The sequence below is a fragment of the Mastigoproctus giganteus genome, chromosome 12, assembly GCF_048544385.1.
Source record: "Mastigoproctus giganteus isolate SK-2022 chromosome 12, ASM4854438v1, whole genome shotgun sequence".
Classification (NCBI taxonomy): Eukaryota; Metazoa; Arthropoda; class Arachnida; order Uropygi; family Thelyphonidae; genus Mastigoproctus; species Mastigoproctus giganteus.
This window is the reverse complement of record NC_143586.1, coordinates 133,062,125-133,080,394: the sequence shown is the minus strand read 5'-3', so window position 1 is coordinate 133,080,394 and position 18,270 is coordinate 133,062,125. Positions and strand designations below refer to the sequence as shown.

Genomic DNA, 18,270 nt, shown 5'->3' with positions numbered 1-18,270 from the left:
ATCACCTCAAACCTTTCCCAGTATACTCCATTCAAGGCCTCCTGTGGTTTTCCGTCAACAGGATGTCAGTAAGATTTTGATGAATCTGATGCTAAGAAAGCACCAGGTCCCGATGGTATTTCTCCACTTGTTCTCAAAACCTGTGCCTGCCCCTGAACTTACTCCTGTTTTGTGTTGTCTTGTTTCACTTTCTTCCAAAGGTATTTTCCTTCTGCTTGGAAGTTTGCTCAAATCCAGCCAGTTCCTAAAAAGAGTGGCAAATCCCTTCCATCCAATTATCATCCCATTGCGATTACTTCTACTCTTTCCAAAGTAATGGAGAAATCAATTAACTGCTAACACTTAAACTATCTGGAAATCTTTCATCTGATCAACAATTTCCGGTATGGATTCCATCAGTGTTGATCCACTGGTGATATTCTGGCTTATGTTACCCATTTATAGTGACAACCCAGTTACGAAGTATAACTCCACAATATGAGAGATGCTTGATGATGTGTATGGTTTAATCTAAAACTATTTCTTGACTAAATGTGTAAGGGTATGAAAAAGGTTGTTTATGCAGAGGTAATGCACTTCCATCATTTCTACTACCTAGGTATGTGCATGCATCGGTTGATTATATCTCGCATTACCCATGCATAAACAACCTTTTACATATTTTTAGAAATTTAGTCAAGAAATATATTTAGATTAAACCATGCTCACCATCAATATTGTAGAGTTCTACTTCATAATTGGGTTGTCACTATTGCAACAATAGGGTACCTGCCCACTCACCGATGAGTAAGCCAACAAGCTTTGAAACAGTGCCATCTGAGTGGTGGTATCCGCCGAGAATAAGTGACATTTCTCCACTGGTGAGGCGTTACTTATCAGTAATCAGTACAATACTTTGGCGACTCGTTGTGAAGGTATTCACAATATGAGATGTAATCAAACAATGCATGCATATACTACCTGGGTAGTAGAAAAGATAGAAGTGCAGTACCCATGCATAAACAACCTTTTTCATACTCTTAGACATTTAGTCAAGAAATAATTTTAGATATTTATTTAACATGATATACTGTAAGATAGTAAAATAATTATAAGGAATTGTGGGGGATGTGGTTTCTTTCCTTGGCAATTCTTTAATTTTTATTTAATTTTATTTTACTTTATTGTTTATTATGAGTTATATTTTGTAGTTTACAGTAATATACCTATGTAAATCTAAGCAGACGCCATTACAGAATCTTTAGTGCAAATCCCCTGTAACACTTTTGCGAACCCCTGGGGGTTCGCAAACCACCGGTTGGGAACCCCTGGTTTAGTGCAATCCCAAGGCTACATCTTGATGTAGTGTCTCCATATGAAATTGTATTTTGTTGCAAACCTGACTTGTTCATAGTTGTTTAAAAAGTGAAGCTATTGCCCTACTTGTACAATTTTTTATTTAATAGCAGAAAAAATAAAAAGTAGACACTGTTATGTGCCCTGGTTGGGTAAAAGGTGTAATAACACATTATCATTTATTACTAAGAAAAAATAAATGCACAAGGCATAATAGACTACAAATTGGAAATTCATTACAGAACTATCAGTGATATTTCACAATACTTCATTCATTGTAGTGAACTACAACAGTAGTATGAGTGGCATTGATTTAATTGTATCTCATATTGTGATTACCTTCACAATGAGATAGGCCAATAAACCTTGAAACGGTGCCATCTGGGTGGTGGTATCTGCCAAGAATAAGTAACAAGAGTAACAATATCATGGTAACTCGTTGTGAAGGTAATCACAATATGAGATACAATTAAATCGATGCCACTCATACTATTGTTGTAGTTCACTACTACGAACGAAGTATTTTTAAATATCACTGATAGTTCTGTATTGTCATTTATTATATGATGAGATCCTTTACCTTCTTTAATGATGTCAACTTAATCTGAAACTACATTCAAAATTGAGGCTGTTGTCCTAACATGTTCAATTACCTTATACCATCTTATATGGAATAAGATTTTAAAAGAAAGAATATGAAAACTGGTAAAGAAACACTAAATGAAAAATATTCTAATGATTCATCAGATTAAATACTTTATTTTTTCACGTGTGTGAAAATTGCTGCTAACTACAGTAGGTTATACTAGTGAAGTTTAACAACTGCTTGAACATAGGCAGCTACCACTGCCTATGTTCAAGCAGTTGTTAAATAAACCAAAATAAATAAAAAAATGAAAGAAATAAAGTTAATAAGCAAGAGCCAATGCTCATGCAGAAAGCTTGGAAAATTGCTTCCAAGGATATGCAAGGAAGCTGTGCATATGCGTAAATCCAAAAGCAAGTACTAACACACTCTTTAAGGGGAAAAAAATAATACAAAAGAAAGTTTGAGAGAATCACAGTGAAAACTTGGTTGAGAGGCATCTGCCATCGTGAATTCCCAAGTATAATCTGTTTCACGCAGTAGGCAGTTTCTGTTATGTGGTAAAAAAGAAAAAGTGTTTAATCTGATAAATCATTAGTTGATCACAGCACATGTAATTCATATATTGATATGTTTATTCATATTTTTTTTTATAGCAGAGACATTTCAGTAATGCGAGTTATTTATTAGATATAAATAACAGCTGCATTTTTAAAAATTTGCAGCAGATAATTTTCATGTCTTGAAATAATGAAGTGCCCCTGCAGCATTAAACATTCTTCATGGGCTCACTGTTGGTATTCTCTCATTTTAGCTTAAAAGTAATTATTTCATGATAGGAGAGATGTCTTGTGGCAAGCAGTACTGGATTTGGGATAGTATGATATTTTTAGAGGCTCTTTTCTGTTTTCTGTATGCACAAATTCTCAAAGTATTTTAAATATGAATGGATACCAACATAGTTACAGTAAAGAAGAAGATCAATAATTGCATTTAATGAAATGCAATTAAAAACTAAATGATTTTACTTCTTACAGTAATTCTGCTGAGGGTATCCCACAACCTTGTAGCTCTGGATCAGTAGTGCTGCTATGCCCTGATAAATCTGGCTCTGATGGTGGCAAGCAATTGAAATTTGTCACGTAGTTAGCAAGTTTATATTTTCAATTTAAAGACCTGTTTCAAATTTAAAAAAAATTTCATCTTTGCTTCCTTTGATGGTCATAGAAAAATACATTTTTTGGATTTCCTGCTGAAAACTTCTTTTAATTAAGAATAAGTTCTAGATGATGTTGATGGGATATTTTATTTTGTAATGTAAAAAGCAGACCAAATTTTAGATTTTTCCCATTTTTTATCAGTGTCAAGTAGTTGCTTAAAAAATTTCATCATGTTTAATCACAAATCACTTATTTTTAGAAAAATAAAGGAGAATATTCAATAGAAATATAGAATCCAATGCTTGGAAACAGAATTTCTGTCTACACTGTTTTAATTGTACTGCAAAAGTGAAACTCAAAATCAAATCAACAATCTATTTCAAAAATGCATTACTCGCTGATTAATATTGTTGAAAATTTTGCAGAACTGTAATGTAACTCTTGTCTCCCATCCCCTTGAAATATTTACAAACCAGGAAGTCTGGAGCTTAATCTTCTGATATTGGAATTTCTTTATCACTTTTTCATTTAATTTCTTTTTTGTAAGGGAAAAAATTATAAAAAAAGTAGGGGTTCTGAAAACTTAATGTGAACTTCATTACCATTTCCAGCTTATTACATTATTTAGTTACTTGGGTGTGGGGAGAAGAGTCAAGTTAAAAGTTCCAAAAATAACTTCCAACGTAACTTTAACTTGTTACTACCCTTCTTTGAAATTTTCTGATTGCCTTTCTTTTTTTTTTGCTCATGCTGTTACAATGTGTTTTCATCTTCAACTTCCCCTCACAAATGACTGATTCGTTGGTATTGTAGACTTGACAATGGTATATAGGCAATGATATAAGGGTATATGTAGGCAGCGATATAAAATTGGCACTGCATTGTTATAATAGCCATTGTACACACCTATTAAGTTATCAGTTTGAATACTTTGCTTCTCCTCAGTTCCATAGACATTGCTAATTTGAAGAAGAATGTGGTAAAATGCTTGAATTTTGACATTTATGTAATAGTTGGTTGTATAAAAACATTTACCGATGATATTGCACTGAACATGATTAATTTGTTATTCTTAGGATGCAGCACTGTAGAAATGGGACATTCATTTTCAGCAGATAATGTGGAAAATGGTCTTTCATCTCTTGCAAACTATGCAGTTTCACTTAAGGGTACATTCAGTCTAACATACCATGATTTCTTAAATATGCTTTACGATGCTAACCAGATGTAAGTATGTTTCTTGCATAACTGTTATTATTGTTGTTGAATGTTTGAGTTACCGTATATTCCGGCACATAAGTTGATCTTTGAAATACTTAAAAATCATATGAAATTTGAGGGCTGACTTATACTGAGGGTAAAATCCTAAATTTGCATTAAATGCACTTGCTTAAAGTTAGAAAGACATATATTTGTATTTATTACATTGACATATTTACAAAAATATTCAATGTGTTTGCTTGCTGCTCACCTTTTAAAACCCAAGAATTTGTTCATCTTCTTCATCTGATAAAAACAGTTCACGGAATTTGTTGGGAGTTATGTCAAGTTTTACTTTTAGAGTTCTGGAAAAGTAAGAATGGTAAAATAACCCAATTAAGTATGAATCAGGCTAAAAGGAACAACTCACATTTAAAGTAAGCACCTGTGAAACACATCATACCATATGAACTGGTGTTTTTTGATCAATGTAGTCCATGTGCCATTAAACCCTAACACAGCCAATCTAATGGCAAATGGACTTCCATACTTTGAGGCATTGTTTGAAATTCAGTGATCAATATGTGGTATAGTAACAAACAGTCAATGAGAAATGGTTTGATTACATAATGAAAGTTCTCTTGCTATATGTTGTAGCATCAATAAGAATTATATGACCTTGCCACCTATGCCTGAGGTCCTGGATTGCAAGCGTTCCATGGCCAAGCGATTCTAGTGCATTTCTAAAAGCATTTTCTATAAAGAGCATTTAAGCGAACAGTTTATATTTTTAGTTTTAAACACCGTTTTCTTGATTTCTATGTCAGGGTAGCTGTTTCGCACTATAAGAAGTAGGCAGAGGCACAGAAAGGGAAACCACCTTTCTGTTTCTTTTTCTATTAGTACTAATTCAGCCACTTGGTCACCTTGTGGCACTGCTCCTGCCTCCCCGTGGTGGGGCTGGAAACCTGGGTGGTAAAGCAAACCCCCAGGGCCAAAAGAAGCAAAACATGGGTTTCGACAACTTTCTGATTCAGACAGAAAATCCAAATTCAGTAGATTTGTACCAACCAGATGATGATGCAACCAACAGAAAGAGACTGAAGACAGATGCTTTCAGAGCAGAACATCCAATTTCCTGATCTTGCATTCCTTAACAAATCAGGCCATAGGCAATCTATCGCCATTTCTCATATAGAAATGTCTGGAAAATGTAGCAGGTTCCCTGAAAATGGCAAGATGTCTTAAATCTGGTGACCTACTGGTTGAGACCACCAGCTCCAAACACTCTGAGTTTCTTCTTAAACTCACCACGTTTGGTGGAATTCCAATCAAGGTGTCACCACATGCTACACTCAATACCTCCAAAGGTGTCATCTCAGAATGGGATCTAATGAATGTCTCAGAGGAGGAAATCACACTGCTCACTTTCTATAATCGCATCTTCATGAAACATTCATTCCCCAGATTCCTGGCATCACCCTTTTGTACTGTTAATATCCAAACCAAGGAAAGATCCCTCTGTTTATAGACCCATTTCTCTCACCAGCTGCTTAAGTAAAACCCTAGAAAAAATAATACACTGTTGACTAACATGGTACCTAGATTCCCAAAATATGATCTCCGATAATCAGTTTGGTTTCAGAAAAAACCAATCATCCCTGTATCTCATGATCAAAGCAGAAACAAATGTCTGGAATGAATTTATCCAAAATAAACATTTCGTAATAGCATGTCTCGATATAGAGAAAGCCTTTGATACTACATGGCATTTTGGTATTCTGAGAGATCTTAATTCTCTGGATCTGAGAGGTCACTTACCTTACTTCATACAGAATTTCCTATAGCAGAGGACCTTTCAAGTTTGCTATTGGCAAGTCCTTTCCAAAACAAACATACAAGAAGAAATCCCTCAGGGCTCTGTTCTTAGTGCAACCTTGTTTGCAATAAGAGTAAATCAGATGACTAAAAATATTCCTAATACTGTCAATTCATACCTTTATGCTGATCATCTGACTAGCTCTTGCAGTTCGCAAAACACAAGCTTTATTGAGAGGCAATTGCAAATGTCAATTAATAATATTAAACTGTGGATGGCACAAAATGGTTGCTGATTATCTTATCAGAAATCAAGTGTCATTCATTTTTGTAACAAAGGAAAGATGCATCCAGATCCGGAAATAAACTTAAGAAATCAACCTATCACTGTTGTGGACATCGTTTGTCTTCTTGGTGTGATTTTTGTTAATAAATTTAACTTTTCAGAATACATCAAACATCTTGATAGGTGTAACAAGTACGTCTGCCAGAGACAAAGATTGATGACATTGTAGTAGAGCAGATATCATCTTTTAAGGGCACAAAAGGTGATATTGTTGTACACGTTCGCACTAATGATATTAAGAGTAGGAGACAGGCAGAATTACTTAAAAAATATAGGTCAATGTTGAAAAAAATCCATGCGTTAGGGTTGAATTTGAAAGTGTCTCCCAAACACAATAGGAGGGAGTATATAATGAAAGCCTTGTCAATCAATTTGGCCCTCTAGAGATTGTGCAGGGCTCAAGGAGTAGAATTTTTCTCAGCCTAGTCTGTGCTTGTTAACAGAAGAGACTGCTTCTAGAGGGATGGGATGAACTTAAATAGAAAGGGTACAAGAATATTTGCTGATGCTATTGAGGCAGTGTTAGGTGGGTCGGAAAATGGCTAGCTTGGGTGGATACATGGACTAATAGATTAACAGTAGCTGCTGGCATAGGCGAAAGTGATTCTTGCACTGCTTCTATTGGAATGAGCAGCAACTTGGAAAACAAGGTGCAGGGGATTCCAGAGACTGCTGGGAGTCATTGCAGAAAAAGTAAATATATGGGCTGTGTTAGGGTAGCTAAGAAAACAGGTGCATATATAGTTGCATGTATACCAATGCTAAGATTTTGGTAAATAAATTTGATGAATTTGAGGTGTTGGTCAAACCTTCAAGGGCAGATATTGTTGGGATAACAAAGATGTGGTGTCACACAGATATAAGGAATGCAGAACTGGAATTTGGAGTGTACAATGTGTACAGGAAGGATAGACAGGATGGAAAGGGAGGAGGGGTTATGCTATTGGTTAAGAAACATATAAAATCCAAGGAAGTACAGCCAGTCGACATGGCTGGACAGTGCAGTGTCAAGTGAGTTTGGTGTGACATAGGCACTGGGAAAGCAAAATTGAGAGTGGGAGTGTGTTATAGGCCTAATGACTCTGATGAGTAGAATAAACAACTGTACAGATAAAATAGTGAGCCAGTAAATCAGAGTGTCTTATAATGGGCGATTTTAATTTCCCAGAAATTGACTGGAATGTGTGGGTTGGTCACTCTCACACTAGCAAGGTTTTTGTGGATTTATTGGATGATTGTTTTCCACAGCAGCATGTTCGGGAGGCAACTAGATGGAGTAATACTCTTGATCTGATTATCAGTAGCAATTCTTCATGCAATAAGAATCTGCAGATAAAGGAACCATTAGGTGGCAGTGATCAGTGCGCTGAAGTTGTTGTTGTTGTTGTTGTTATTTTGTTTTTAGGAGCATTAGCTCCTCCGGGGATATGCGGTGGTCATTCCTTGACCTTTCCACATTCTCTGTATTTGGTGGTCACAGGCTTGAACCCTGGTCTAATCAAGAAGCATGTGCTATGCACTGCTGCTCCTGCCCACCTGGCTATGGTGGTGCCCAAGTGTGCCGAAGTGGGATTTATTCAAAGAGGTACCTACCATCAGGGGTAAAAGGAAGAGCTTTTGCTTTCATAAAGGTGACTACGGTGGTCTGAGACAATACTTAAATTCTACATGGTGACCAACTGGTGATGTTACCAACAGCATATTCAAAATGGGAAGCATTCAAGCAATTAACCTTGGAAACTACTAGACTTTTCTTACTAACTAAGAAATATTATTCAAGGTTTAGGCCTAAATGGATGTCAGGTGAACTAATGAGACATGTGGCAGAGAAAACAATGCATGGGATACATATAAATTAACAGGTGACATGGAAGCCTATGGTAGATATAAGCTGGTCTGTCACCAAGTCACAAAGGAGGTTAGGCAGGCAAAGGCAGATTACAAGAAATCCTTGGCAAATGATGCAAAGAAAAACAGCAAAAGTGTTCTTTACTTATATAAACTCTAGGAGGAAGGGGATGAATCAGATTGGTCCACTGGATATTGATGGTTCATCTGTTGATGATCCTGCTCAGGTAGCTAACAAACTGAGTATTTGCAACTACATTCACATATGAGAAGTTATTCAGGGAGGGGAATGCAATTAAACTCTGGCAGTGAACTTTGTAATAACAGAGATGATTTTGTAATAACTGAGAGCAAAGTGGAGGAGAAATTGTTGAAGATGAACATAAGAAAAGCACCTGGGGTGGATGGGATCTATCCAGTTCTTTTAAAGGAGGTAGCAAAGGAAGTAAGCAAACCCTTAGCCATAAGTATGAGAGCTTCTTTGGATTCAGGGGAGATACCCATGGGCTGGAGATGTGCAAATGTGATTACAATTCACAAAGGAAGATCAAAGAGTGACACAAGTAATTACAGACCTATTAGTTTAACTCCTGTTCCAGGGAAATTACTGGTTAACGAAGCACTGCAGGATCATCTAGACAAGACTTCAGTTATAGCTCTGACACAGCATGGGTTTGTTAAGGGGAAGTCTTGTCTGACCAATTTGATTGGATACTATGATGTGGTCACAAGGAACTGGATACAAAGAATAATTTTGATACCATATATTTGGATCTTAGAAAAGCTTTTGATACTGTTGCACATGGAAGACCGCTGCAAAAATGGAAGCGTATTGGAGGCAAATTTCTGCTGTGGATAAAGGGATGGTTGAGTGGGAGAAGACAGAGAGTGGTAATCAATGGACACTGCTCATCGTGGACTAATGTTATTAGTGGAGTCCCTCAGGGTTCAGTATTGGGTCCATTATTGTTTTCTGTTTTATAAATGATATTGATGATGGTATATCAAGCTTAATGTCCAAGTTTGCAGACGATACAAAGGTTGGCAAGGTTGTTAAAGACACTACTGACGCTATGCTGCTGCAACAGGATCTAGAAATGTTGAGCAGATGGACTGAGAGGTGGCAAATGAAGTTTAACATTGACAAATCTAAAGTACTACATATGGGAAACAGCAACCCCAGAGCAACGTATCAACTCTGTGGTACTACACTGACAGTGGTAGAGAATGAAAGGGACCTGGGGGTGGTTGTGCAGGCAGATATGAAGTTTTCTGAGCAGTGCAGACGGGCTGCAAAAGTAGCTCATGGTGTATTGTCGATGATATATAGGAATTTTTCTAGCAGGGATAAGGAGGTGATTATTCCCTTGTATAAGGCAATGGTCAGACTACACCTAGAGTACTGTATACAGGTCTGGAGGCCTCATTTCAAGAAGGATGTAGAGATGCTGGAACGAGTACAGAGAAGGGCAACAAGATTAGTGAATGGAACAAAGGGGTGCTCTTACGAAGAAAGGCTTAAGTTTTGCAAATTACAGTGTCTGGAGACTAGGCACCCGCGAGGTGATCTGATAGAGGTGTATAAAGCCTTGAATGGTTTGAGCATGCTCAATGCTGATGGGATTCTTCCTCTTGCTCAGAATAATCACCTGAGATGGCATAAATTCAAATTGAGAAAAGACAGATGTAGGATAGATGTGAGGAAATTTGCCTTTAGCCAGCGGGTGGTTGGTTGGTGGAATAAACTTCCATCTCTTGTCGTGGAAGTTGATAGCCTAAATAAGTTTAAGGCTCAGCTGGACAGGTATTTCGAACGAACAAAGGGGTGAAGTGGAAGTGGTTATTTTTTATTTATTTATTATTATTTTTTATTTATTTATTTTTTATTTTATTTTATTTTTTTTTTTTTGGCTGATGCTGCATAAGCTTGCTTTCTTGCATCAAATGCCTCTACTAATGCTAATGCATCATGTGCCTTTACTAATGCTTTACTATGTGTGGACTGTTTTCCAGAAAAAATGGTCTTACTAAGAGTTATCTCTGCTACATTATGTGGTGTAGATTGTTACACCTTACTTCACTTGTATAGAGTCCTAATCCGATCTTGCCTTGATTATTGTTCCCTGGTGCATGATTCTGCTAGGGAATGCCTGCTAGCATGGCTTGCCCCTATTCAACATTCTGCCCTCAGTATTGCTGTAGGTGCTTATAGAACAATGCCAGTACAAAGTTTTTATATTGAAGCCCATGAACCTCCCCTCAGCCTCATGAGAAAGATGTTACTCCTGAACTATGCAGCCAAAATTCAGTCTAACTACACCACCATTAGGCCAATACTTGATCCACAGTTCTCAATGCACTATAGAAATAAACCTAGAGCAGTTCCACCTACTGGCAGCAAACTACAGGCATTATCACAAACCTGGAATATACATCTTGACAAAATTCTCCAAGATTCAACCAGCACAGGTCCTCCATGGTCTTCTATTAAACCATCCTCTGAGAGCTGTTTCTCAAATTTGGGAAAAATCATTTGCAAATATCAATATACAGCAACTCCATACTGCTCATACACAAAATTATCCACGTTTCACAAAAGTATACAATGATGGATCAAAATCTGAAAGTGGAGTTGGGGCTGCAGCCATCTTTCCCTATAACACCATCTCTGTTTCCCTGCCCACCAAATGCAGCAGTTATACAGCAGAATTATGTGCCATCAGGCTTGCCTTAGAAAATGTTCTCCATCTGTTCATCCAAAAAAGTGTAATATATACAGACTCACAGAGTGCACTTTTAGCCGTGAAAAATTCCTCCTTATCAACACATCCTGTAATAAAACAATAAAAATTCAGGCGAGTGCATATCCATGAACACCAACAATTAGTTATATTTTGTTGGATCCCAGGCCACACTGAAATATCAGGGAATGAAAAAGCAAATTATGCAGCAAAACAATCATCCAACATTCCATCGTCAGATTACTACATTCCATATATTGACTACAGATCCTATATAAAACATGCATGTAAGGAACAGTGGACACTTCTATGGCAAGCTCAACTGCAGAACAAGCTCCTTCAAATAAAATCTGAACCACAGTTATGGACTTCCAGTTTCCATGTAAACAAAAAGGAAGAAGTCATCCTATCCAGAGCACGAATCGGTCACAGTTACCTCACTCATCTTTATATACTCACAGGAGATGATCCTCTGAAGTGTACACGCTGCAACTCTTTTCTCACAATCACATTCTCGTTGATTGTACGCTATACACTGATGCCCGAAAACCCTCATTCAGTATTCTATGAAATCTTCAAGGATCTTTAACACTTCGTCATATAGGCAATGATGCAAATCTTCTGGAATTTTTCCGCTTCCTAAAATGGATACAGCTATATGATCATCTCTGACATGGTTTTATAATCACCATGTCTGACCTCCATATCATTGATAGGTGCAGTATGGCCCTAGAAGCCTTTATGCCAGAAATACCAATACCTGTGCCTGAAGGTTTTCTTTTGTCACCTTCTGTTGAAGAGGGGTTGCTGTATGCACTTGATGCTTTCTTTACTGTTTTCCTTGGAATATAATAAAATATCACAATGTAAACTTTAAAAGAAAGAAAGAGCAGAAATAATTGAATTCAAAAGTAGAAAATTGTGCTTAATGCAGTTTTACTGTAAAGGAGTCAATTATACAGTGAAAAGATTAAGCATAAATTTAAGGCAAAAAATAAGAGGTTGATTTAGGTGCCAGAATATGCAGTATATATCTATTCATAATTAGGAATGATATTGATAATAAAATATTTTTCAGTAATAAGTTGGTTGCTTCCATTAAACTTGTAAGATGAATTTAACTTGTGTTCCGACAGTATTCTTACTTGAATACAGTCAGTCATAGTTGTTTTTTTGATAATCAGCTGATATGCGAATGATTGCTGTGGATTGTGAATTTTTTATGTTAGCATATGGCTTGACCTCACAAAATGTCTAAACATGTTCACAAACAGTCCAGACTGCACAATTCAGTTTCAGAGGAGTCTGGTCTGCCCCAACCATTTCACCCTTGTGTAATAAATTCACTTACATTTTAGTGAAAACCAGTTTTCATCTGGCTATTATAGAAAAACCTTAATTCAAATCTCAAGAGACCTCAAAAAATGCTTTAAAATTGTCTACATTAAGCGTTGGTGCAACATAATTTTTGTCTTAGACATCTACCTAATATAGTGACTTCACATGCAAGATAAGTTCACTAGGGAATTTTATCACTCATTTACTGGAATCACTGCACGTGTTATTTAATTCTTAGTTTGTGCTAAGCTTCAGGACCTTCCTTTTTTTGATGTTAAAAACATCTTTACCAACATTATTTGGAAAAAAGTGTTACGTTATCTAGAAATCATTATATAAAATCGTCACAAAACCTGATGCGCATGCATTGTACTTGACGTTAAAAATGTCTTTTCTTGGGCGCATGTGTTGTACTTGTTGTGTGCAGTGATGCAACAAGTACAATGCACGTGCCCAAGAAAACTCAATTGTATGCAACAAGTGCAGTGATGCAACAAGTTGCAGTGACACAACAAGCACAATTGAGCAGTGACACACTATGTTATGCCGCTATATATCAGCACAATAATTAATACGCGAGTGACAGTACCAAAATCCACAGCCCAGCATTCGAAGGAATATCGTGAAAGAAAAAAAAGAAAGGGAAGTTGGACAGAAATGTGAATCCAGATGAAATTCAACAAGAGTCTTTTGTTATGCCTGGGACTTCTCAAACTGCACCCAAAAAAAACTTGAGCTGAAATAATGAAAGAATATCATGAACAGAAGAAAAGGCAATTAGAAATTCAGACTATTCCGAATCATAATTTAATTCACCCACAGACTTGGCGCCTCCGTAGCCAGGTGGGAAGGAGCAGCAGTGCGTAGCACACGCTTCTTGATTAGACCGGGGTTCGAGTCCGTCACCACCAAATACGGAGGATGCGGAAAGGTCAAGGAATGACCACCGCATATCCCGGAGCAATATGGCCTTAGTTGCTAATGCTCCTAAAAAAAAAAAAAACCAAATAACAATAACAATAACCCACAGACTTCTACTATGTCTGATACTTGTCTCAACCACAGAGTTCTACTATTGGTGCCTCCATAGCCAGGTGGGAAGGAGCAGCAGTGCATAGCACACGCTTCTTGATTAGAACCGGGGTTCGAGCCCGTCACCACAAATACGAAGGATGCGGAAAGGTCAGGGAATGACCACCGCATATCCCGGAGCAATATGGCCTTAGTTGCTAATGCTCATAAAAACCAAATAACAAACAAACAAACAAGCAGAGTTCTACTATGCCTAATACTTGTGTCAACCACAGAGTTCTACTATGCGTGATACTTATCAGGAATCTAAAACTCCAGCAGAATGAATGAAGGAATATCGTTTGCATAAAAATGTGAAATTAAAAATGGCTAATAATTCCTGATTACATCCCTATAGTGTCTACATGAGCTGACAGTGAGTTTGAAAAACTAGTGTACAAAACCCATTTGGATTAAGTTGTAGTGTTTGTGACCATTTATGGTTTCAATTAGATTTGAAACCATTTCCAACAACTCCATATGAATTACTTCAAAATGAATTTCCTTTACAAGAAGTGAGTACTTTCATGACATGTAATACATGTCATGCTTCGTTAAAAGAGGGACGAATACTGACTATGGCCACATCAGATGGATTTATATATCCAACATATTCTACTAATTTGCCTCCACTGGATGTTGTAACTGAGTGTTTGATATCACTGTGATTACCCTTTATGCAAATTCATCATTTACATTATGAACATAATATGGAATTTATTACTAGTACATTTATTACTTGTCCAACATTGGACAAGTAATAAATGTACCAGTTAATGCGATGGTTCATCAATTACCAAGAGAATTAGATGACAGTTATGCCATTAATGTACACATAAAATGAAGACTCATACATAAATTATCATATCTACAAGGATGTGTGCAGAAGAAAATGGTGAAAATATCGTTACGGTATTTGATAAATTCACCTTTGTATAAATTCTCCGGCATAAAAGTGAGTGACTGTTTCTTGGGGACAAATGATGATAGTGAACAGGAACATTCAGATGAAATTGTGAAACCTGTCAACAATGATGACGAACTATTAATTCAACAACAAACATTATTATGGTCTGAAGATAAATATTTATGTATAGCACCTGGTCAGAAATCATCTCCAACAAGTTTCATATTTGAATCCCGGAGGCTCACATCTGGTGAGTATGGGCTTGGCACACCTAGGGTGGGTGCCTCCATAGCCAGGTGTGCAGGAGCAGCAGTGTGTAGCACACGCTTCTTGATTAGACCAGGGTTTGAGCCCGTGCCCACCAAATACGCAGGATGCAGAAAGGTCAGGGAATGACCATCACATATCCCCAGAGCAATATGGCCTTAGTTGCTAATGCTCCTAAAAACCAAATAACAATAACAAATAACACCTAGGGTCCAGGGCTGGATATCATCATTCTTCTCTTTCTTGGTGATTCCCTTCTACTTTTGACTCTCTCTCTCTCTGTTTTGGTGCACAATAGTCCTAGTTGCATTAGCATTAGTAGAAGCATATAATACAAGAAAGCAAGCTTATGCAGCATCAGCCAAAAAAAAAAAAAAAAAACTTCCACTTCACCCCTCCATTCGTTTGAAATACCTGTCCAACTGAGCCTTAAATTTATTTAGGCTATCAACCGCCACAACAGGGGATGGAAGTCTGTTCCACCAACCAACTACCCGCTAGCTAAAGGCAAATTTCCGCACATCTATCCTACATCTGTCTTTCCTCAATTTGAATTTATGTCCTCTCAGGTGATTATTCTAAGCAAGAGGAACAATCCCATCAGCATTGAGCATGCTCAAACTATTCAAGGCTTTATACACCTCTATCAGATCACCTCGCCGGTGCCTAGCCTCCAGACACTGTAAATTGCAAAACTTAAGCCTTTCTTCATAAGAGCAACCCTTTGTTCCATTCACTAATCGTGTTGCCCTTCTCGGTACTCATTCCAGCAGCTCTACATCCTTCTTGAAATGAGGCCTCCAGACCTCTATACAATATTCAAGGTGTGGCCTGACCATTGCCTTATACATGGAAATAAGCACCTCCTTATCCCTGCTAGAAAAATTCGTGTATATCATTGACAAGACATCATGAGCTACTCTTGCAGCCCGTCTGCACTGCTCAGAGAACTTCACATCTGTCTGCACAATTACCCCCAGGTCCTTTTCATTCTCTACCACTATCAGTGTAGTACCACAGAGTTGATACGTTGCTCTGGGGTTGCTGTTTCCCATGTGTAGTACTTTAGATTTGTCAATGTTAAACTTCATTTGCCACCTCTCAGCCTATCTGCTCACCCTTTCCAGATCCTGTTGCAGCAGCGTAGCGTCAGTAGTGTCCTTAACAACCCTGCCAACCTTTGTATCGTCTGCAAACTTGTGCCGTAAAACTCCTAAAAACCAACCAACCATCTCTCTCTCAGGGTAACTCAGGAAATTTTTTTTTTTCCTGGTTCAGCATAAGCCTCAGGCTTCCTTGCACCATATGGCTATTATTAATAATAATAATAATAATAATAATAATAAAAAAGAACTTTCTATGCCAGCTATATATTTGGGACATGCACAAAAATTTAAAAATGGATTGAAAATTAGTAGCAGAAGTAACGTGATGCAAGAAAGCAAGTGTATGAGCTTATGCAGCATCAGCCAAAAAAAAAAAAAAAAATCACACCATTCCCTCCAAATGCCTGTCCAGTTCCTCCTTAAATTCATTTAATCAACTTCCACAACAGATGGAAGTTTGTTCCAGCAATTAACCGCCCGCTGGCTAAAGGCAAATTTCCACACATCTATTCTACATCTGTCTTTTCTTATGAATTTATGCCCTCTTAGGTTTGTAATGTGAACAAGTGGAAGGATCCATTCAGAATTCAGCATGCTCAACCCATTCAAGGCCTTATACACTCCAATCAGATCACCACGCAGGTGCCTAGTCTCCAGCCACTGCAATTTGCAGAATTTAAACCTCTATTGGTAAGAGGATCCCTTCATTCCTCTCGCCAGTCTTGTTGCCCTTCTCTGTACATGCTCAAGCAAATCTACATCCTTCCTAAAATGAGGCCTCCAGACCTGTACGCAGTACTCAAGGCATGGCCTGACCATTGCCTTATACAGAGGGACAATCACCTCCTTTTCCCTGCTAGAAAAATTCCTGTATATCATTGACAAAACTCCATGACCTGCCCAGGCAGCCTGTCTGCATTGCTCAGAAAACTTCATATCTGACTGCACAATTACTCCCAGGGTCTTTTTCATTTTCTACCACCTTAAGTGTAGTACCACATAGTTGGTACATTTCTCTGGGGTTACTTCTACCCATATGTAGTACTTTGAATTTGTCAAGGTTGCCACTTCTTAGTTGCCACTTCAGTTGCCACTTCTTAGCCCATCTTCCCAAATTATCTAGATCCTGTTGCAGTAGCACACTGCCATTACTGTCAAACTTCGACACTAAGCGTGATATACCTTCATCAATATCATTGATAAATATACAAAACAACAGTGGACCCAACACCGAACCCTGTGGTACTCCACTAATAACATTAGTCCATGAAGAGCAGCACCCATTGATTACCACTCTCTGTCTTCTCCCATCCTTTTATACATTGTAGCAACTTACCCTTAATACCATTCTGCTCCAATTTGTACAATAGTCTTTCATGCGGAAAGTGTCAAAAGCTTTCCTGAAATCCAAATATATGATATCAAAATTATTTTTTGCATCCAGTTCCTTTGTAACCACATCATAATATCCTATCAAATTTGTCAGACAAGACTATCCTTTAACAAACCCATGCTGTGTCTGAATTATTTCTGCAGTCTTGTCTAGATGATCCTGCAATGCATCTTTAACCAGTAACTCCATTATTTTACCTGGAACAGAAGGTAAACTAACTGGTCTGTAATTAATCGTGTCACCCTTCAATCCCCCTTTGTGAATTGGGAATACATTTGCACATCTCCAGTCCGTGGGGACCTCCCCTGAGCCCAAGGACGTTCTCATAATTATGACTAAGGGTTTGCTTAGTTGCTTTGCCACCTCCTTTAATATAACTGGATAGATCCCATCCACCCTAGGTGCCTTTCTTAGGTTTAACTTCAACAATTTCTCCTCCACTTTGCTCTTAGTTATTACAAAATCATTAAGCACCCTTCTACAATTTGATAACCTTCTGCCATTTTCAAACCTTAATAACTCCTCACATGTGAATGTAGATGCAAAATACTCATTCAGTTTGTTTGCTATCTGAGAAGGATTCATCAACAGTAGAACCATCGAGATCAAGTGGACCAATCAGATTGATCCCCTTCCTTTTAGAATTTATATAAGTAAAGAAATCCTTGCTGTTTTTCTTAGCATCCTTTGGCAAAGATTTCTTGTAATCTGCCTTTGCCTGCCTAACCTCCTTTGTGACCTGATTACAGACTAGCTTATATCTGCCATAGGCTTCTGACTTGCTTGATAATTTATATGCATCCCATGCATTTCTCTTCTCTGTCACGTGTCTCATTAGTTCATTTGATAACCATTTAGGCCTAAACCTTGAACAATATTTCTTCATAGGTATGAAACTTTTAGTAGCTTCCACGATTAATTCCTTTAATGCTTCCTACTTTGAATTTACTGTTGGTAACATTGTCAGTTGATCCCACTGTACAGAATTTAAAAACTGTCTGAGACCACTGTACTCACCTTTACAGAAGCAAAAACCCTTTCCTTTACCCCTGATGGTAATTATATCTTTAAGTAAATCCCACATCAGTACCCAGTGATCACTGCCACCTAGTGGTTCCTCTATCTGCAAATTCTTAATACACGAATGATCACTG

At 37.6% G+C, this 18,270-nt stretch overlaps 1 protein-coding gene across 4 annotated transcripts in view; it reads left to right on the top strand.

Moving 5' to 3' along the window:
* Positions 1 to 18,270, top strand: part of LOC150077438 (RING finger protein 141-like) — a 123,529-nt gene that overhangs the window by 34,085 nt on the left and 71,174 nt on the right. For all 4 annotated transcript variants that reach the window (XM_090386861.1, XM_090386862.1, XM_090386859.1 and 1 more), the window contains exon 2: positions 4,158 to 4,308. In XM_090386861.1, coding sequence (XP_090242987.1) covers positions 4,175 to 4,308 — 134 coding nt within the window. In that variant the 5' untranslated portion in view covers positions 4,158 to 4,174. The remainder of the gene's footprint in view (positions 1 to 4,157; positions 4,309 to 18,270) is intronic.